Here is a 21,918-nt window from a genome sequence, read left to right as displayed (position 1 = left end):
CTTGCCTCTGAATTTCCTCAGATTGCTTTTAATTATCCCATAGGATTTTTACAACTTTTGGAAACAGTGGGATATGTTTCTTCATAGAGTTTTAGGCTCCATAATCAAAATAATTTTAGAAGCTGGGTTTCAAGACCCCTGAGCATTGGTATTTCAACTGTACCCCTGTGGTAGCTCTAAGCTTGAGGACAGAAGCCAAGACAAGATTGTACCTCAAAGTCCTCACCTAGGCATTTTAGTACCACTTCAAATACCCATGGTTCTGCTATACCTAAAACAAACCACTTCATTTTACCAACTATGGTTGAGCCAACTTTTAAATGTTTATTTTATTTTATTATTACTTTTACATTTTTATTTCTTACTGAACTGTAGTTAACACATGTTACATTAATTTCAGGTGTACCACATAATGATTTGACAAGCTTACAAGCTTACATGTTATCTTATGCTCACCGCAAATGTAGCTACCATGTGTCACCATGTAATGTTCTTACAATACCATTGACCATATTCCCTATGCTGTAGCTTTTATCCCCATGAGTTATTCCATCTATAACTGGAAGCATGCATCTCCCACTCACCTTCACCCATTTTTGCCCACATCCCTACTCACTCACCTCTGGCAACCACCAGTTCTCTGTATTTAGAGGCCTATTTCTACTTTCTGGTTGTTTGCTTATTCGTGTGTTTTTTAGATTCCACATATAAGTAAAATCATACGGTATTTGTTTCTCTCTGACTTATTTCACTCAACATAACACCCTCTAGTCCCATCTATATTGTCACAAATAGCAAGATCTCATTATTTTTTATGGCTGAGTAATATTCTATTGTATGTATAGAACACATCTTCTTTATCCATTCCTTTTATTGTTGAACACTTGGGTTGCCTCCGTATCTCAGCTATTGTACATAATGCTCAATAAGCATAGGAGTGCATATATCTTTCTGAATAAATCCTTTCATTTTCTGTGGGTAAATACCCAGTAGTGGAATTACTGGTTCATATGGCATTTCGATTTTTAATTTTTTGAGGAAATTCCATATTGTTTTTCACAGTGGTGGTACCAATTTACATCCCCACCAGTAGTGCATAAGGGTTGCTTTTCTTCCAGATCCTTGCCAACGTTTGTTATTTCTTGTCTTTTTGATTCAAGCCATTCTGACAGGTGTGAGGTGATATCTCATGGTGGTTGGGATTTGCATTTCCCTAATGATTAGTGATGTTGAGCATCTGAGTGATTTGTCTGTTGGCCATCTGAATGTCTTTTTTTTTTTTTTTTAATCTGTATGTCTTTTTTGGAAAATATACATTCAGGTCCTCTGCCCATTTTTAAATTGGATTATTTGGGTTTTTGGTGTTGAGTTGTGTAGGTTCTTTATAGAGTTTGGTTAGTAATCCTTTATTGGGTATGTCATTTATAAGTATCTTCTCCCATTTAGCAGGCTGACTTTTTGTTTTGTTGATGGTTCCCTTGGCTGTGCAAAAGTCTTTTATTTTGATGGAGTGCCAATAGTTTAATTTTGTTTCCCTAGCTTGAGTAGGCATATTTAGAAAAATGTTGCTAAAGCTGATGTCAAAGAGATTACCACCTATGTTTTTTTCTAGGAGTTTAATAGTTTCAGGTTTCACATTTAGGTCTTTATCCATTTTGAGTTTATTTTTGTGTACAGTGAAGAAAGTGGTCCAGCTTCAATTTTTTGCATATAGCTGTCCAGTTTTCCTGGCACCATTTATTGAAGAGATTATGCTTTTCCCATTGCATATTCTTAACTCTTTTGCCACAGATTAATTAATTGGCCATATAATGGCAAGGTTATTTCTTGGCTCACTATTCTGTATTGTTGATCTACGTGTATGTTTTTGTATCAGTACCATACTATTTTGATTACTTCAGCTTTGTTTTATATCTTGAAATCTGGAATTGTGATATCTCTAGTTCTGTTCTTCTTTCTCAAAATTGCTTTGACTGTTTGAGGTCTTTTATGCTTCCACACAAATCTGAGGATTCAGTTCTGTGAAAAAATTTTGGTATTTTGATAGAGCATGCATTGAATCTGTAGATTGATTGGATAGTAGAGACATTGTAATGATATTGATTCATCTAACCCATTGTAACTATTTTTCCAGTCCATTAGAATAGAATATTTTTCCTTTTGTTTGTGTCATTCTCAATTTCCCTCATCAATGTTCTACAGGTTTTTAGAGTACAGGGCTTTTTCTCCTCCTTGGTTGAATTTATTCCTGGGTGGGTTTTTGTGTGTGTGTGTGTGTGTGTGTGTGTGCGCACGTGCTATTGCAAATGGGCTAGTTTTCTTAATTTCTCTTTCTGTGACATCATTACTAGTGTATAGAAATGCAATAGATTTCTCTATTTTGTTTCCTGCAGCTTTATGGAAAGTCATCTGTTCATCCTAATGATTTCTGGTGGATGTGTTAGGATTTTCTTTTCTCTTTTCTTTTCTTTCTTTCTTTTTTCTTTTAAATATTTTATTTATTTATTTGACAGAGATCACAAGTAGAGAGAGAGGAAGGGAAGCAGGCTCCCCGCCGAGCAGAGAGCCTCATGTGGGGCTCGATCCCAGGACCCTGGGATCATGACCCAAGCCGAAGGCAGAGGCTTTAACCCACTGAGCCACCCAGGTGCCCCTCTTTTTCTTTTTTTGAAAGATTTTGAGAGAGAGAGGAAGCATGAGTAGGAGGGAGTAGCAAAGGGGAAGGTGAAGCAGACTCTACTCCTGACAAGGAAGCCCAATATGGGGCTCGATCCCAGGACTCCAGGATCATGACCTGAGTGGAAGGCAGATGCTTAACTGACTGAGCCACCCAGGCACCCCTGGGATATTCTATATATAATATCATGTCATTGGCAAATAGTGCAAGTTTTACTTCTTCCTTACCAATTTAGATGCCTTTTATTTCTTTTTCTTTTTCTTTTTCTGATTACTGCAGCTAGGACTTCCAGTACAATGCTGAATAAAAGTGGTGAGAGTGAACATCCCTATCTTATTCCTGATCTTAGAAAGCTCTGTTTTTCACCATTGAGTATGATGTTAGCTGTAAGTTTTTCATATATGACCTTTATTATGTTTAGGTATGTTCTCTCCAAACCCACTTTGTTGAGAATTTTTATCATGAACAGATTTTTAATTTTGTCAGATGTTTTTTTGCATCTGTTGAGATGATCCTATGCTTTTTATCCTTCATTTTGTTAATGTGGTATGTTAAGTTGTTTGATTTGTGAATATTGAACCATCCTTGCATCTTTGGAATAAATGATCCTTTGAAGGTATTGTTGAATTTGGTTTGTTAATATTCTGTTGAGGATTTTTGCATTTCTGTTCATCAGGGATATTGTACTTTTCTATTTATGTACTGTCTTTGGTTTTGGTATCGGGGTAATGTTAGCCTCATAGAATGTATTTGGAAGGTTTCCTTCCTCTTCTATTTTCTAGAATAGTTTGAGTTTATAGTTTATAGCTATTAACTCTATTTATTTTTAAAAGATTCTGTTTATTTATTTGATGGAGAGAGTGCAGCAGACAGAGGGAGAGGGAGAAGGAGACTTGCTGAGCAGGGGGCTCAAGGCAGGCAGGGCTCGATCCCAGGACCCTGGGATCATGACCTGAGCCTCTCAGGCACCCCTAACTCTTCTTTAAATGTTTGGTAGAATTCACCTGTGAATTCATCTGCCCTGGACTTTTGTTTGTTAGTAGTTTGATTACTGATTCAATTTGTTACTAGGAATCATTCTGTTCAGATTTTCTGTTTCTTCCTCATTCAGATGGACGACTGTATGTTTCTAGGAATTTATTAATTTCTTCTAGGTTGTCCAGTTTGTTGGCATATAATTTTTCATAAGAATATTTCATAAAAATCTTTTTCTTAAAAATCTTTTACAATTCTTTGTGGTATTGATTGTTACTTCTCCTTCATTTCTGATTTTAGTTATTTGTGTTCTTTTTTTCCTCAGTGTACCTATCTCTATGTTTGTTAATTTTATCTTTTCAAATTAGCTCTTGGTTTCACTGATATTTTCTGATTTTTTTTAGTCTCTATTTCATTTATTTCTGTTTTGATCTGTATCACTTCCTTTCTTTTTTTTTTTTTTAATATTTTATTTATTTGACAGACAGAAATCACAACTAGGCAGAGAGGCAGGCAAAGAGAGAGGAGGAAGCAGGCTCCCCATAGAGCAGAGAGCCCGATGCGGGGCTCGATCCCAGGACACTGGGATCACGACCGGAGCTGAAGGCAGAGGCTTTAACCCACTGAGCCACCCAGGTGCCCCCCTATCACTTCCTTTCTTATACTCCCCTTGGGCTTTGTTTTCTTTTTCTAGTTTTTTTTAGGAGTAAGGTTAAATTGCTTTGAGATTTTTGTTTCTTGAGGTAGACCTGTATTACTATAAATATTCCTCTTAGAACTGCACCCTCAAACTTTTGGACTGTTGTATTTTCATTCTCATTTGTCTCCATGTGTTTTTTGGTCTCCCCTTTGATTTCTTGGTTGATCAATTTATTGTTTAGTAGCACCTTGCTTAGATGACATGTGTTTGTGTTTTTTCCAGGTTTTTTCTTATAGTTGATTTCTAGTTTCATACTGTTGTCATTGGAAAAGATGAATGATAGGATTTCAGTCTTCTTAAAGTGTTCCATGAAAGGGAGGTATATGTAAAATGACCTCTAAAGGCTAAAGGAGATGAAGACTGATGGAGACTGAAGAAGTCTGACAAATCCAGAGTGATGAAATATGGCTTATTAAAGGGACTTATGGACAGAAGCATGTCTTCAATGGCTGTAAGACAAGTAGATCTCTGTAACCTCACCTCCCTTAACAGCCCTAGAGTCTGGGAGTACATGCTAGGGAAACACTGCACCAGAGAATGTTTAAGAATAAATGTATATCATAGTCTTATCTCTAGAGCAGATCAAGGACATTATGCCTTGATCTGGGTGTGGTGAAACAAAAATATCGGTGGTGGTGAAACAAAAAGAATCAGGGTGGAGGGAGCTGTATTTGAGATTTCTGGTCACAGAAAGTTCCCTATGGTAGATTTGTCTCAGGTGGCATTAGTGTGGTTCACATATAAATTTTTTGAGACTTATTTTGTGGCCTAACATGATCTATACAGGAGAATGTCCATATGTTCTTGAAAAGAATGTATATTGTGTTGTTTTGAGATGGAATGTTCTATATACATATGTTAGGTCCATTTGGTCTAATGTGTCACTCAAAGACCATTTCCTTATTGATTTTCTGCCTGGCAAATCTCTCCATTTATTTTGTGGAGTGTCAAAATCCTGTACTACTCTTGTATTACTGTCAATTTCTCTCTTTACGTCTGTTAACTTTTGCTTTATGTATTTAGGTTCTCCTGTGATGGGTGGGTAGATATTTTTTGTTATGTCTTCTTGTTGGATTGTCCCTTTATCAGTATGTAATGCCTTTGGTCCTTTTATCATTATGTAATGCATTATGTAATGTATTTTGTCTGGTAGAAATATTGCTACCTTGGCCTTTTTTTTTTTTTTTTCCTGCTTTCACCTGTATGGAGTATCTTTTTTCATCCCTTCACTTTCCATGTGTTTGTGTCTTTGGGTCTAAAGTGAGTCTTTTTTAGGTAGCATATAGATGGGTCCTGCTTTTTAAAATCCATTCTCCACTCTGTCTTTTGAATGAAACATTTAGACCAATTACATTTAAAGTAATTATTAATAGATATGTACTTATTTGTATTTTGTTGACTATCTTCTGGTTGTTTTTATAGTTCTCTCTCTTCTTTCTTCCCTTGCTCCCCACCCCCACCCCCCACCTTTTGTAATTGTTGGCTTTCTGCAGTGTCATGCCTGGCTTTTTTTCATATGTGTGTGTGCATGTATAACTTTTGTCTATTATTGGTTTTGGGTTTTTGGTTACCATAAGGTTCATATATAACATTGTAAGTACATAGTAGTCTCCATTAAGTTCATAGCTATTTAAATTCAAACATATTCTAAAATTTTTTTTTACTCACCTCTCTACATTTTATATATGTTATCATATTTTCTATCTTTTTATTCATATTTTTATTATGTGTAAGTATGGAGAGTCCCTTTGACTTTTCTTATAAGGCCAATTTAGTGGTGATGAACTCTTTAGACTTTTGTTTGCCTGGGAAACTCTATCTCAATCCTTCCGTTCTGAATCTTGCCAGCTCAAATATTCTTGGTTATAGGTTTTTTCCTCCCAGCACTTTGAATATATCATTCTACTCCCTTTTGGCCTGAAAAGTTTCTGCTGAAAGATTAGCAGATAGTTTCATGGGGTTTCCTTTGCATGTAACATTTTCCTTCTTACTGCTTTAAAATTTCTTTTTTTCTTTAATCATTGACATTTTAATTATCATGTGTTGTAGTGTGGATCTCCTTGGATTCATCTTGTTTGGAACTCTATGCTTCCTGAACAAGATATCTTTTCTTACCTAAAGTTAGTGAAATTTTCAGCTATAATTTTTTAAGTTAGTTTTCTCCTTTTTCTTCTGTTTCTGGGATGTCTTTCTTCTGTTTCTGGGATCACAAACATGTGAATGTTTGTTCTCTCAGTGTTGTCCAAGAAATCACTTAATGTATCTGTTATGCATCTGTTAATCTACTGTTGATTCCCTGCAGTGTACTTGTCATTCAGTTTTTGTATTCTTCAGCTCTGATTCTTTTCTATATTTTCTCTTTGTTGAAGCTCCTACTGAATTCTACCACTCTTTTCTCCAGTCCAGCAAGCATCTTTATGATCACTTAACTCTTTATCAGGCATATTGCTTATCTGTTTCATTTAGTTCTTTTTGTGAGGTTTTTCTTTTGTTTGGAGCATATTTCTCTGTTTCTCCAATTTGAGCTTTCTGTGTTCGTTTCTGTGAATTAAGTGAACAGTTCCCTTAAACTTCAAAGAATGATCTTGTATATGGTCATCCGTAGATTGTGTGTGCCCGATGGCTTTTACTGGCTGGCTAGAGCTGTGGCTGGTGTGGACTGAGCCTTCGAGCACTCTGTGCTGGGGTTTCCCTAGGTAGATGGCTAGAGCTGAAGTGGGCATGGGATGAACTGGTCTTGACACTCTCTGCTTAGTGAATTGTCTGGCAGGACAGGTGAAGCTTAAATGTGTTTAAGCCAGGGAGTTCTACGGCTCTCTGCACAAAAGTTCCCCGGTCAGGACAGGTAAAGCTGAAAAGTGGGTACTAGCTGAGGGGCCCAAGGCTCTACGTGTGGAGGGCACATTGGAGGCTAGCTGTAACCAAAGTGGGTGTAAGCCAGAGTGTTCTGGGGCTCTCTGTGCAGAGGGTGCCTTTGCAGTGTGGCTGGAGGGAGCTTTGGGGTCATCTGTACAGGGGGCACCCTGGCATGAAGTAGCTAAAATGGGCATGAGTCATGGTGATCATGGGACTCTGTGCAGAGGATGTCTTGGAAGGACAGCTGAAGCTGAAGTGGGTGCATGCTGGCATGTCCTGGGATCCTCCTGGGATCCTCAGTGCAAGGAGTGCCATGGTGGGGCCCCTGGAGCTGAGGCTGTTATGGGCCCAGGTTTCCCGGGATGTTCTGCACAGGGGGCACCCTGGCAGGGTGGCTGGAATCAAGGTGGGCATGGGCTGGGGGTTCCTGAGGTGCTCTGCACAGAGGGTAACCTGGTAAGGCAGCTGGAGTGACTGGGAGGTCCCAGAGTACTCTTTGCTGGGGCTTCCTGAGAAGTTGCCTGAAGCCAAAGTCATGACCAGGAGTATCCTCATGTGTGCCATCCCTGGGTGTGTCGGTGAGATGGCTGGGGTTGGTACAGACCGGGGGCTCCGCTCACTGAGGTGCCTAAGCTGGCTAGGGCACCCAGACCCTACCTCCTGACCACCCTATCAAAGTGTAGGCACCATGGTGCTTGCCAACCTGACTTCAGTTACAGCAGCTCCCCTGCTGTTCAATGGAGTTCTAGAGCTGTTTTTTGTTTTGTTTTGTTTTTAAGATTGATTTATTTGAGAGAGTAAACAGGAGACGCAGACTCCCTGCTGAGCAGGGAGCCAGATGCGGGACTTGACCCCAGGACACCAGGATCACGACCTGAGCTGAAGGCAGAGGCTTAACCGAAGGAGTGACCCAGGTATCCCATAAGCTTTACTATATTGTAAGCATAAAGTCTTAGTGTCTTAAGGCTCACAGTTTGGAGCAGGATAAGGCTTAAAGGCCCAGGAAGGTACATTCCCAGCTGCTGAATGCCCCAGCTTGCAGTAAGCTTCTCAGACCCAGAAATTTCCACTACATGCTCACTGGCTACACTGACAGGCATGTCATAATTTGTGGGTACTTGGCAGTTACAGGGATAGATCTGTACCCCCAAGATTCCTCAGGACCAGCCATTTGTTACTTCCATTTTAATCTTAGATATGTAACTTTGATGATGTGTATTAGAACATACTATCAAAGTTTCAGATCATGTGGCTCTTCTTTAAAAGACATACCAGTCTTTCTTTTTTTAACCTAAGACTTCTTGAAAAATTCACTTACTATCTGTACGGACAATTACTCTAGATATGGCAAACAGCAGATGACGCCTAATTAACATTTTCCTGGGGCAACACCATCAACCGACTACTCAAGAGTCCAAAATTTATAGCTTATACCACAACTTTTATTAGAAAAGTTATACATAACATAGCATCAACTATTTTCAAGAACAATATTAAACCCGATAAGCAACAAAACCAGACTAACAAAATGTGTTAACAAGAAACTAATGACCTTTCTATAATCAAACATTCAATTATCTACAAATAACTTTTTACAAAGGGAGAAAAATCCATGGTTTACAGGCACATATTGAAAATAAAGCTGCAATAGTAATTTTATACACTTACCATTCTCAAGAAACTGAATCACCAAAACAGTAATTACGAGTTCACTAATTTAAAACATTTCACATAATTTAAAATTACTGGGTATACACTGAAGTCTGAGTTTCAAAAGTGATTTTTTTTTCCCCACAAAAGTGCCAACACTTAAGCTAGAACTTTCAGTGTGTGAGTAATTTTGCCCTAAAAAGTTAAGACATGTTCTGATAATCATAACAGTCACATAATTTCTGGTGCTACCTGGTCTGTTAATAGTAAAGCCTTTATTTGGATGCTTTCCTTAAATTATAGGAAACTGGATATAGGATTTCTGTTGCAAAGCCATTAAAATAAAGTTTCAAACACAGGAGTGTGCAGCATTGGGAAAAGTTCAGTACTAAAACTTATAATAAATATCAGAGAAGCCATTAGTTATTAACAGCATTGTCTGCTTAAGGGTTAAGTCAACCAGGTGTCTCATTTCCCATCAGTCTGTCCTTTTAGCTGGCATAGCAATTTCCATTTTCATGATCTGAGTACTCAAATATATCCAAACATCTTTTTAAAACTTTGATTTAGAGCTTCTGGAAAGTTATAAATGTGTTTATATTCTACTCTAAAAAGTCTACATCTGCTCATTTTAGAGCCTCCTAAAACAATAGATTTTAGGACAGTCAGGTTCATTAAAAAGTTTCAAATGGAATGACTTACCAAAGACTATTTTAAGGGGTTTAGTTGACAGCACAGTTTCACACACCCTCTTGGTCATTACGGAATTACACTTTAAAATAGTATCTCAAGAGGACAGTCTGTTTTGGGCACCATCCCCCCAAACAGCTGTTAACAAGACTGCCAGTGTTACTAGTGGGAAAAGACGACTTATTTCTCTCAAAGACTCACACTTAATTGTCAGACTTTTTTCCCCTGACATGTTTTCCTTTCCAATGTGGTGATGGAGAACTACGATAAAAATCCTGACTTTCAACTGCTACTCGACATTTACATGCACCAATATTGCACACATCTGTTCTCAACTGTTAAAATGATCTTCCGGGTCCTTGGGTGTGCCTGTTTTCTCCATCAGAACACAAACACATCCATATAAGCAGGTTCCCTTAAAGATGAAATTGATAAAATACTGGAAAAAAATGAAGAAAAGGGCAGAGACTTTGTACAGACAAAAATCTAAATTTCCTCAAAGGGTTTTGTGTGCCCTACACATGGGGGCGATTCGTATACACTAGTGAAATGAACACTAGCTATAATGCTTCTAGCTGCTCAAATAATGTGGAACCTTGGTCCAGGTGTTGCAATGATGTCACTGTATGGTTCTTCCTGCGTCAGCTCAATAGCTTGTTGCTTTTTAAGAACCAAGAAGCTGTAGAACTTCGCTGCAGCTTGCTTTCTGTTTGTGTTTCGACATAACTCAAGCAAACTGATGGATTCAGCTCCAGTTTTAGCAAGAGCTCGCTGAAATAAAATCAAAGGAAGAATTAAATCAAAGTAATCTCACAGTAGTAAAGTGGTAATTTTAAAAAGGTGCCAATTTTGGATACCAGAAAAAGTACGCTGTATATTCTGTTGGGAGTGGACTTTTTGAACAGTCTGAAGGTAATGGGGGCAAAGTATATTATGGCTTATCTAAAAATCAAAGATCCAAGGAACAACATTCCAACAAAAGTGATAATAACAGTAAAACTGAACACATACAGTTCCTAAAATTTCAACTTATTTTTAAAATCGAACTATCCTTCGACTCTATTTTGGGAAACCTTGAACAACTTGCCTGGTATTTCAGATCCTCAAAATACTTCATCTTTATCTGACTTGACAAATTTAATGATTCAACGTATTAAATATATTCAACAAAAACCAAGATGTAGACACACAAAGGTGTTCTATAAACTACCACCACTTCCCTTTGCAGCATAACCACAGCAAAGCATTCACCTGGATGCTCTCCGGGCTTACTCTGGGCCTACCAATTTATGTATTAAAATACACAGTGCTGGGAAAGTAGGCTTTCTGGTCTCAGCATGTTGCTATTTTTTTAAGGGAGCAATGCTAAGTCTTTGCTGAAGTCTCAGTCAGGACTGGTATACTGGTATACCCACCTGAAGCCCATGAAGCATCTGCTGAGTCCTTTTGTTCCATCTTCTTTCCTCTTGATCCTGATCACCTCCGGAAGCATCTTCATCCTGAAAATGGCCCCAACACACAAAAAAGCTGACAAAAGTGGTCTATTGCAAAATGAACTACTGCCTTACATCCTAAAAGTTTTAAATTGTGTACTGTGAGTAACAGAAAACTGTAAATCTCTTAGCACCCAGTACAAACTCTGAAGCTTGTCTTTCTTAAATTACAGAAGAAAGTCTTCTGTATCGGCAAGCAAACATTTGGCTGGATATATGATTCTATACTGTTCTATAAAGGATGTGTGTGGTCTATACCACGTGGGCCCTGGACTACTGCTGGGTGGTGAGCTATTGGTTACTGACTGGCCCCCGTTAAGGCAATTATGTTGGATATAAATCAACTTATGCCACTAAGCACACTGCTTATTTCCACTGAATGTATTTGTATTTTTTCCAGCAGCATGATTTTCTAGATGATTTATATTCTGGCAGATCCCAATCACTGCAGAGCACAGATTAGCAGATGAGTATTAAGAGAAATGGGATATAGGGGTGCCTGGGTAACTCAGCTGGTTAAGCACCTGCCTTTGGCCCTGGTCATGGTCCCGGAGTTCTGGGATCGAGTCCCACTCGGGCTCCCTGCTCAGCAGACTGTTGTCTTCTCCCTCTCCCTCTGTTGTTCCCCCTACCTCCTTCTCTGTCAAATAAAATCTTTAAAAAAAGGGGGGTGGGAGCCATAATCCATAATACTTGATTTTACTGAGCTGCCCAGCTCCCAGTGCCCTACAGGACTTGCCTTCTAAATAACTTTCTAAACTCTGAAGTTGGCATACAGCAAGAGCTGAGATGTTTCCATACTGTGCTGGAACTACATGCCATATTTCAAAGAGCCAGGAGTTAAGGAATTCATACATAATAGAAAGCTTAACAATTTTAAATACTGATTCAACACTAAGTCTGAGATAATGGCATACCTTAGACTAGAGTAGCTCTGGGGCTAAATTTTGACTTTAAAAAAACCCCACAGTATTCCAGTACTAAATGGCTGTAAAATCTATGGCTGCCATAATAAATTACAAATACAAATGGATACTAATGAAAATATGTACCCAGTCCACAACCTTTAGTCTTAGAAGAATTTTTTTTTTTTAGTCTTAGAAGAATTTTAAAAAGATTCAATTCTTCCTAGAAAATATTTTAATGTTTTTATTTTACATTTAAATAAAGATCCTGAAAAAAGGAGGGCGGGGAAGACCTTGAACAGCGAAATAAAGGCCCTGAAAAGGAAATCCATTGCAAAAGTGCCTTTATTTTAAAAAAAATAAAAGCCATTCAAACCTTTACTCAATCTATTTTAGCCAAATCACATCTCACCCCAGGCTAATGAAAACAAACCTCCTACCAATGGAAAATGGTGATCAGATTTCCAGGCACACAGTGAGATGTCAGACCAGAGGCAGATGCTAAAAAAGCAGTAAAAATTGGCCACCAAATAATAAAGTCAGCTACAATCAAGAAGTCAACTAAGAAAGCAGTGAAAGGGCAGTCAGTCCTATGTCCTTCAAAAGCCCTGAAGGAAGCCAATGAGTTACAGCACAGCATAAAATTTGTTGTTAATAATGATCTAGATCGTTAAGAATTTGGCTAAATTTTGTTTCTGTTTGAACATCTTTCATCACTGTGATGCTCAACATCAATTACCTTGGCTCCACTATGAACGTAAAAGACAACGGGCTGAAGATCAGCATTAAATCTGGGATGGCATAGTGTGTCCTTACCTCCTCCTCTTCATCATCTTCTTTCTCCTTCTCTTTCTCCTTCTCTTTCTCTGGCAGAAGTTCTAACTCCGGAATTAACTGACAGATGTTTGGAGGCTCCTCGGGGGGCAGCTCTACAGGGGGTATTTCCACCTGCTCTACCTGCTGGGGCTTGAAGCAAGGGGAAGAAATACTGGGGTCATGCTGCCGTACCTTCTCACAATCAAAAATGATTATATCTTGTTGTTCTTACAAAGCTTAAACAGAAAAATTTAATTAACAGAAGTGTTTTGTTCTTATACTTTAAGAAACCGAAGGGTTATAAAGTGTATGTGAGAAATTTGTAAATGACAAGAAAAAGTACAAACAGAAAAAAACACCCAAACTTTCTGTAGCAGCATTTTAGGAAAAACCACAGAACAGAACCACCCACTAACACAATGCAAAAAGGCTTTAACAGTAAATAGCTTGTACTGTCAACCATTACTGCATGAAACTGTCTTGAGGCTATCACAACTAAGCTTGGGCTCTAAATCACAGCCTAGGAGCTCTTACAGCAGCAAATAATAGGAACGAGGAGACCATTTTTCTGAGTTCATCTCTTGAATTCTTCCTCTCAGGCTTAATATAAACAGCTGAGAATGTTAAAAAACAAGTTCTTCCAGGATTGTGATACTAGAGTAACCTACTTGTTACCTGTCCCCACCCCTCATTCCTGAGCTCATACAAAAAGATGCTCTTTTGGACAATTCTACCACCAGAGGGCACAGAAAAAATAGTTCTTAAAATTACAAAGCAATCTTCAGCCTACACCTCTTGATGGAGGCTGAACCAAGAGCCCAAGGTTATTCTAGAAATTTAAGATCGGGAAGCCTTACACTAGACCTTACTTCCTTTGTAGTTTAGTTTTCCGACCCTAAATGAACTTCATGGTAGAAAGTCTGCATGAAGTAGCCAGATGTTGCTTTACTTTTTTTTTTTTTTTAAGCGATTTGACAAGTATATTCTGATTAATAAGTAAGGTAGCCTAAAACTGTCTCATGTTGCAGGAACCTGCAACAGAATAGAGAGATGGGGAATCGACCCATGCAATGGGGAAATCTTATTTCAATAATGGTTCTGGGAAAACTGGACCACTATTTTACACCATACATGAACATCAACCCAAAATGGATTAAAAACTTAAATGTAAGACCTGAAACCATAAAACAACTAGGACAGGAAGCTCCTCAAAATAGGTATTGGTAATGATTTTTGGATTTGACAGCGAAGGCAAGAAGAGTAAAAAATAATAAGCAAGTGGGACGACATGCATAGACTTAGAAGGCAGTATAGGTGAAATAGACAAATATATATGGTACCACTTACGCAGAGTCTAAGAAAAAAGCAAAATTCATAAAAGCAGAGTGCAGAAGTGGTTACTAGGGGTTAGAAAGATACTTCCATTTCTAAATTCTGGAGATCTAATACATGGTATGGTGATTATAGTTAATACTATATCATATACTTGAAAGTTGCTAAGAATAGATCTTGAAAGTTCTCAACACAAGAAAAAAAAGTAATATGTAAAGTGATAGATGTTATACACATACACACGTTGTGAAATGATCCCACAATATCACATCATTATGTTGTACACCATAAACTAGTACGATGTTATGTTTCAATTTTATCTCATTAAGACTGGAGAAAAAATGTTCAATCTTGCTGACAAGGAAAACCAGTATTTTTTAAAAAAGGAACTAGTAGGGGGCACCTGGGTGGCTCAGTGGGTTAAAGCCTCTACTTTCAGCTCAGGTCATGATCCCAGGGCCCTGGGATCAAGCCCCACATTGGGCTCTCTGCTCAGCAGGGAGCCTGTCCCCCCCCCCCCCCGCCTCTCTGCCTATTTGTGATCTCTGTCAAATAAATAAAAATAAAATCTTAAAAAAAAAAAAAAAAAAAAAAGAACTGGGTGGGGGTGCCTGGGTAGCTCAGTGGTTTAAGTCTGCCTTCGGCTCAGGTCATGATCTCAAGCGTCCTGGGATCGAGCCCCACATCAGGCCCTCTTCCTGGCAGGGAGCCTGCTTCCCTTCCTCTCTGCCTACTTGTGGTCCCTTATCTGTCAAATAAATAAAATCTTAAAAATAAAAAAAAAAAGAACTAGGTGTTAATTAAAAAGTTTGATAGTCTATGTTCATATTGAACTCATGACATGCTTGAAGAAATTAATAGGATCCTTATATTGTTTTTCATCTTTATCTAAGATTGTCAGATACACCTTGAGCTAAAATGGAACCAAGTTTAGACTCAAAGATTCCACATTAGACAAGGATGGTCACATTAGGCCACCCTGAAACAAGACTAAGAAGGCTCAAACTCCTGGAATATCTTTTCTCCCTCGGGGCACAACTGTGTTCACATCCTTGGCTGCCATTCCTTCTCTCCGGACCTATTCCTTGTAAATTTTTTCCTCAACCAAAATATTTCAAAAGGGCTCCTTAAGATAATACTATTACAAGGGATGTAAAATTCTTGATGACTGATGTGCTTACAGGGATCACGGGCTCTGGATCAATTTGTCCTGCTTTTCGCTTGACTCCCTGAGGAGGTGGTGGAGGCATGGCTGACTCATCCATGTTGGTCCTGCTGGTCTCCATCACTGACTCCTGGAGGCGGCTTGGCTCTTCCAAAATGGGCTCATCTGCAATTAGTCATATGAAGAGATGTGAATTATATGGTCTTTAACAATATTTCAGAATTTAATACTAATGCATTAAGACAAAAGTACTTTCTCTAATGAAGGAGGCCAAATAAAAATTTTACCTCTGCAAAGATTACTCAATTTGTAATAAAACACATAAAAGATGGTAAAGGGCAAAATTCTACCACCTATAATCTAATGCAGGATAATCCTCTTAGCAGATTACTCAGCCAGTCCTAATCTTTAAACCTTTCCAAAACCAGAAAGCTTTCTATTTAACAAAGCAGTCAAATTATTTCCCTGTCTGAAAATCTGAGTATATTTCTTTGTTCCTGATTTCTCTTACTCTGGCAATATACAGGTAAATCTTAAGCCAAATGCTCATTTAAACTTCCTCAGGGAACTCTTCCAATAGAACCCACCGATAACATCACGCTGCTGGTGCTGCTGCTGCTGGTCCTCTCTGGGAACCTCTGGATTTTCAAATTCTTTGAGAAATTCATCCAAATTATCAGCCTCTCCTCCTTTCCTCCTTTTTCTAAGATCTTCTGGTACTAGTGGTGTAAGACAGCGTGTAAAGAGCTATTAAAAAAAAAAATCTCAATTATAAAAATAAACCACACTGAAGTCAAAAATAAATGAAATTATCTACTGTCTTATAACCTGAAGATAACACGAAAATTTTAAATTTTCTTGAAGTTTATTTTCATATTCACACACTTAAAACTCCATCTAATGGAATCATATGAAGTACTTTTACATGTTTTTTCACTTAATAGTATGAAAATCTTGTTAACTATCACTTTTAATAATTAATGACTGCATAATATTCCAGGGTGGAGATACATTTATCTATATGTGTGCATATATCACATCTGAAACATTTTTCAATTTTTTTTTTAGTTTAATTGCAAGAAATGTAATGAAAATCTTCACAGAAATGGTTTTTTTCCACATTTTGATTTACTTCCAATGAGATCAGTGAGTCAAAGAAATAGTTTAAGGACTTTCTTCCAAATGATTACTATTTATTGGAAGAACAATCATATAAAGTCTACAGTAGAATCTCATTTTTATGCATATTTTAACTTCAGAATTAACAGTCTCATAGACTGCTTCACTCAGTTCTTCACTTCAGAACCTTGTTTTGAAATAGTCTGGAACTTAAAGTGAGCAGAAAAGGGCTTATGGGTGAAAAATGATTCTCATAAAGCCAGAGAATTCTTTATTGTGGAAAAAAGGAGAACCACTTCACGGTTTAGCTTTCTAGAAAGCAACATCTAAAGACTGCAGACTTGAAGCACAGTGTACACTAAGGCAATGGTAGAGTAATGCATTATAGAGAGGTTGAAAAGGGAGAGTAAGTATTAAAAACCTCAATGGCTTTTTAGTATAGAAAAAAATTCCTTCTACATCATTTAAAAATACAGGTATCAGCAGGATCTTATACTGTGATTTAATTTAAAAAACGTGCCACATAGTTGAAAATACCTGATCAAAAATGTCAAGTATGTTTTAAGAGTTTAGTTTTAAAAGGCCAAATGTATATATAAAAAAAAAAATTCTGCAAACTGTATTACCTTCAGTAGTCTATTATTCCATAAAGGCTGAGCAGGTAAGGAGAAGAGTTTTTCCACTCCCCCTGTCTCTTTCCACATCATCAATTTCTTGGTGGGTGGTGCCAGATCCAAAGTAGTAACAATATCAGAATAATCACTAAGTTGAGCTCTAATTGTCTTACTATCCAACTCTTTGACACTGTCAACAATCAGCTTCCTCTTCCTCTTGGCTTTTGTTTCTTTGACTGGAATGACAGAAGAAAATAAGGTCATTTTCCCGTGAGGCCATCATGAAACCTAGAGACCTGGTCTCATTGTATCCCTGCTTTTCTGTATACCTGGTAGAAAAGCTTTAAGAGGGGAGAGTCCGTTTTAACTGATGTTTCTGCAGTTCCATGTAGACGACAGGCTGGCATATAATAGGTACTCAATAAAAATCTGCTGAATTAATGAATGTATACAGACTTTGGGCAAAAATGAGTAAAATAATGTAAAAGCCAGTAAGTTTGCCCATGTTAAGTTTATACTGTAAATACAAAACACGTCATACTTGATTCAGATTTGGGCTCAAGTCCTGGGTTTTATGACTTCTTACACCTGAGTGACCACTAAGAAAAATTAACTTTATCTTGCTTATCTCTTTATTTCCTCTTTACAAAGAAGTTGTAAAATACTAAGTTCTCCATAAATGGCTGTAGTTACCATGATTTTTAGTGGAAAAGTTGCAATTCATATATGACAGTTGGACAAGCAGATTAAGTGAAAAGAAAAAAAGTCCACACCCCCTTAAGATAGACGTGGAACTCCATCCTAGTTACTTACTGTGTATTCATTTCTAATCCTTACTAAAACTGCTAAGTAGGTAGCATTATCTCAATTTCTTAAGATACAAGTTCGTTCCTCAAGATTTTATCCTGTCAGAAATGTTATACACCCAAAGATTTTTCTGCATAAAATATTCAGGTAAAGACGTTATTCAGTGACAGCCTCTGTCCAACCCCTATCCTCCAGCTACTGAGTTCCCACCCTTCTCTGAAAGTCAACGTTCTTAAAACGGCCACCAAAGTCTGATCATCCTACTTTAAACAGTGCAATGTATCCACCATCCTGCCTCATTTACCGTTTTCTGTAATATCTGTCACATAATATAGTACATATTTACTTACCCATGCTCCACTAATTAGTACTTAAGTTCCAGGAGGATAAAGACTTGTTCATTGTTATTTCGTTTCTAAATAGAGTAGGTGCCTAGCAAACACTCTTTATAAGCAAGAAGCCTAAGTCACAATTTCTAATAATCAAATTCTAGGAGAAAACCTAAAAAGTTAGTCTTGTTCTACTTAAAAGTATTAACTATATCTTGAATTACACTCTAATTTCAAGTATAACTGAAATATAAGTATTCTGTACCCATAAACCATCTAGAAACTTTAGTTTCGCATCCAAATTACGCATCTTGCTTCTTTCACTGAGAAGCAGCACCCCAGCATGTTTTGCTATGTCTAAAAAAATAACAACACTGATTTTAAAATCAAATTCCCAGTTAGAAAAATATTCTTAGGCTTTCCCAGATTGTAGCCCAACTATTAGACAAAATCTAGAACTTTGGAACAAATAGTCCATCTCGTACTTCACTGTAAAATGTTTTGTAATGTTTTCTAATTTTTACACATGGGACCTGTTATTTTGGGAACTCCAAAAGACTAAGAAAAAGGTCAGCAAAAAACCTAATTCTATACTTCTGTATTGCAGAGCAACTTCTACAGGTATTCTCTAAGATACTTATATTGTAACTGAAGATTCTATAACAGATGACTGACAAAGGAGAAAGAAGCTTAGCAATCTATCTAAAACAAGAGTAACAGAATAGAGAAGAGCCAGAATTAAGACCTTATGTTCTGAATTTTATAAGTCAAAAAATCTATTTGCTCACCAGTGATATCAATAGGTTCCAGAGCAAAGGCTTCTTCCTCATTTGGAACAAGTGTTGTCTGATCAGTCATAGTTGGCATTGGTTCAACAGGATCCACTGAATCAGGACTATCAGGCCCACCCACTATAAAAACAGAAATTTGGTTAAAAAAAGGCACGGATATGTAATACATCTACAAATGGGGGAAAAGAATCCCTTTGAGAAATAAAGAAACGCACTGGTACCAGTAACAAACATTTTCTGATTATGAAGGAGGCCCTCTAGAGGGGAACCTATTGGCTAAAAAACGGGGAGCGGTGCAGGGTTAAACATTGAAGAGAATCAGAATGATCCTAAGCACTGTATTTAAGGAGATTTATAATTCACTAAGAGCTAGAACTTCCAGTTTTGGTCTTCTACATTCAGTACCTTTTTAGCTGCACACAACCATGCCCACATCACTGAACAAGGAAGCGCTTACTTGATACGTTATCATCCTCGTCCATATCATCATGCGCCGGCTGTTCTGGCAACATCACACCTGCCTCAGACAGGGCAGGGGGATCGTCAAAGATACCACCATCATTATTACTTATAAGTTTGTCATCTGAAATAGGGAATAAAATTTAGTTAGAACTTGAAAAAGAAATGCTAGAAGAGCCAATCGCTGGGAAAATTACATTAAAATCACCCAAATTTAAAAATTTGTATCCAGCTTGTGTTTTTCTTCAAGGTAGCATACAAAAGTATAAGGAAAAAATTCTATTTTCTAGCTCACATCTCTATTTAAAACATTTAATATATGGTATCAAACACAAATGGAGGAGTTTAAGAACTAGAAAAACCTAAAACTCCGAGATAAGCACCTTTACCAAAATGCAGTAATGCCGTAACATTTTTAGGCTACAGTTGCACAGAGAACTTGAATGAAATCAACCAGTCACAATCCACACATATATACCTGAAGAGCTGCTTACAACCCAGAATTCACGACTTCTCTTAAACACCACAAATGAACAAAGAAATGTTAGAATAATCACCTTGTTGTCACCTACCTAATATACCACCATCATTTCCTTCTCCAAAATTGTCATCTTTATATTGGTCTTCATATTCTAAGTGATTAATTTTCTCGTTCAGATTGCTGGTGCTCTGTTCAGGCTCTAACAGGAGGTTAGAAGCGCTAGTGCTCACTAACATGTCATCATCCTCAAAAGCACTGCCTTCTCTCATGATCTCACGATCATCCATTCCAAAGTCACCTGAACAAATTTTAGTTGTTAGTGAAAAAACATGTCATAAAAGAAAACAGCTAATGATTATAATTGGAATGGCACATCTGCTAACTGAAACCTTATTTACCTTTGAGTATTAAAACATCCAGTTCAAAACTTTAAACCCATAGCATCTCTATTTTATAAGCTGATTCTGGGGCATGACTAGCACATTCAAACATAGGACTAAAATTTAGGCTATCCTAAATATATTAAGTAAATTTAAATATGTCTATAGGTTACACTGCATAAACATTCAGACTTAAACTCTGTTATGTGTTTTCATCAAGAAAACAATTTGGCTACCCGTTTTAAACACTGTTCAAAAAGTAGAAGGGGCACTTGGGTAGCTCAGTCAAGCATCTGCCTTCGGCTCAGGTCGTGATCCCCTGTGTGGGGCTCTGTGATCAGCAGGGATTCTGCTTCTCCCTCTCCCTCTGCACCCCAACCCACCCCACCTCATCCTAGCCCACTCTCACAAATAAAATCTTAAAAAAAAACACACAAAAAAAGTAGATACATACTAAAATTGTTGCCAAGCGATTAGTTTAAAAATGGGCATTACTTCAGACGTGGGACTTTTAACAGATCCATATATAGGATCTATCACTGTATGGGAAGCAGGAATAGGCAAAGAATAAAGTTTGGTGCATAAATGGAAATGACTGATGCTTAACATACTGGTAGTAAGGCAAATTCTTTTCTTGATGAAAAAGCATGAGATGAAATTTTGTCCTTCTGTCATCATGAATGTAACATATGTCTGGGTTTTCTTTTTCAAATCACTAGTTGTGCTGCAACAAAATTCTAACATTACTAGCTAGTGGCTAGTAATTTATTTCTCTATTACCAAAATCATTTTCTTGTAGAATACTGATGTTCCCAACTTCTTCTCTCATGGTTATTTCTTCCACTCTACTCTGGTTCAGGCTGAACTGCTGGGCCACATCGATGTCACTTTAAAAGAATTTCAAATACATTTTCATCTCAAAATATCACTGCAATGTATATAGAAAAAAAAAATCCTAATTCTCTCTACAGGGAAACATACATACAAAAGTCACCATGGTTTATAAGCCTTAATATTTGAAATCACTACCTAGGTAATATACTATACACAGGAAAAACTTAAAAATGCACAGTCTAAGGAGGTATGGGTTTTCATCAGGGTCGTGATGTGAACGCTAAAGTTACACAGCTTTTCTGAGACTGCTTCTTCCTCTAACAAATTAATCTCATACTGTTTAAAAATATTAAATAAAAGACATGTGTATTAAGCAACAACGTGGAATTATCATTGGCCAAATTTAGAACATAAATGGCAAGTAAAAGCATGAGAGACTTCTGAGACCTATCAACCAGACAGAGTCTGGAGAATTTATAGAGATTCTAACTTCAACAAACTGAAGAAAAAAAGCCTTGTGTGTCAACTGGGGATATCTGAATGCTGACTGAATATTACATTAAGGAATTATTGTAACTTATTTTAAAGGTGAGCTGTTATTATGGATAGATTTAGAAAATTCCTTCAAAAGAGATACTGAAGTATTTACAAAGAAAGTAAGATATCTATTCTTTAAAATAATCCAGTGGGAGTTGGAAGGTGAGTTGTGGAAATACGTACGAAATAAAACTGGCAACATATTGGTAATTAAAGAAATTGGTTGATCAGTACATGGGGTTCCTAACACTAATCTTTCTACTTTTTGGCTGTTAAATTTCCACGATGAAAACTTTTAAAACATACAT

The 21,918-nt window shown here is 37.3% G+C and overlaps 1 protein-coding gene across 1 annotated transcript in view; it reads right to left on the bottom strand.

Moving 5' to 3' along the window:
* Nucleotides 1–8,628: 8,628 nt before the first annotated feature.
* RAD21 (RAD21 cohesin complex component) overlaps nucleotides 8,629–21,918 on the bottom strand; it is a 29,132-nt gene continuing 15,842 nt past the window's right edge. Inside the window, exons 5-14 of the mRNA XM_080800948.1 lie at nucleotides 21,020–21,126; nucleotides 19,951–20,157; nucleotides 19,377–19,502; nucleotides 18,917–19,039; nucleotides 17,005–17,228; nucleotides 15,847–16,006; nucleotides 15,276–15,424; nucleotides 12,763–12,912; nucleotides 10,964–11,047; nucleotides 8,629–10,319 (exon numbers count right to left, since the gene is read on the bottom strand). Of these exons, the coding sequence (XP_080657074.1) occupies nucleotides 10,128–10,319; nucleotides 10,964–11,047; nucleotides 12,763–12,912; nucleotides 15,276–15,424; nucleotides 15,847–16,006; nucleotides 17,005–17,228; nucleotides 18,917–19,039; nucleotides 19,377–19,502; nucleotides 19,951–20,157; nucleotides 21,020–21,126 (1,522 nt within the window). The 3' untranslated portion in view covers nucleotides 8,629–10,127. The remainder of the gene's footprint in view (nucleotides 10,320–10,963; nucleotides 11,048–12,762; nucleotides 12,913–15,275; nucleotides 15,425–15,846; nucleotides 16,007–17,004; nucleotides 17,229–18,916; nucleotides 19,040–19,376; nucleotides 19,503–19,950; nucleotides 20,158–21,019; nucleotides 21,127–21,918) is intronic.

Source organism: Martes martes, assembly GCF_963455335.1.
Source record: "Martes martes genome assembly, chromosome: 4".
In the NCBI taxonomy this organism is placed as follows: domain Eukaryota; kingdom Metazoa; phylum Chordata; class Mammalia; order Carnivora; family Mustelidae; genus Martes; species Martes martes.
This window is presented reverse-complemented; position numbering and strand designations above follow the sequence as displayed.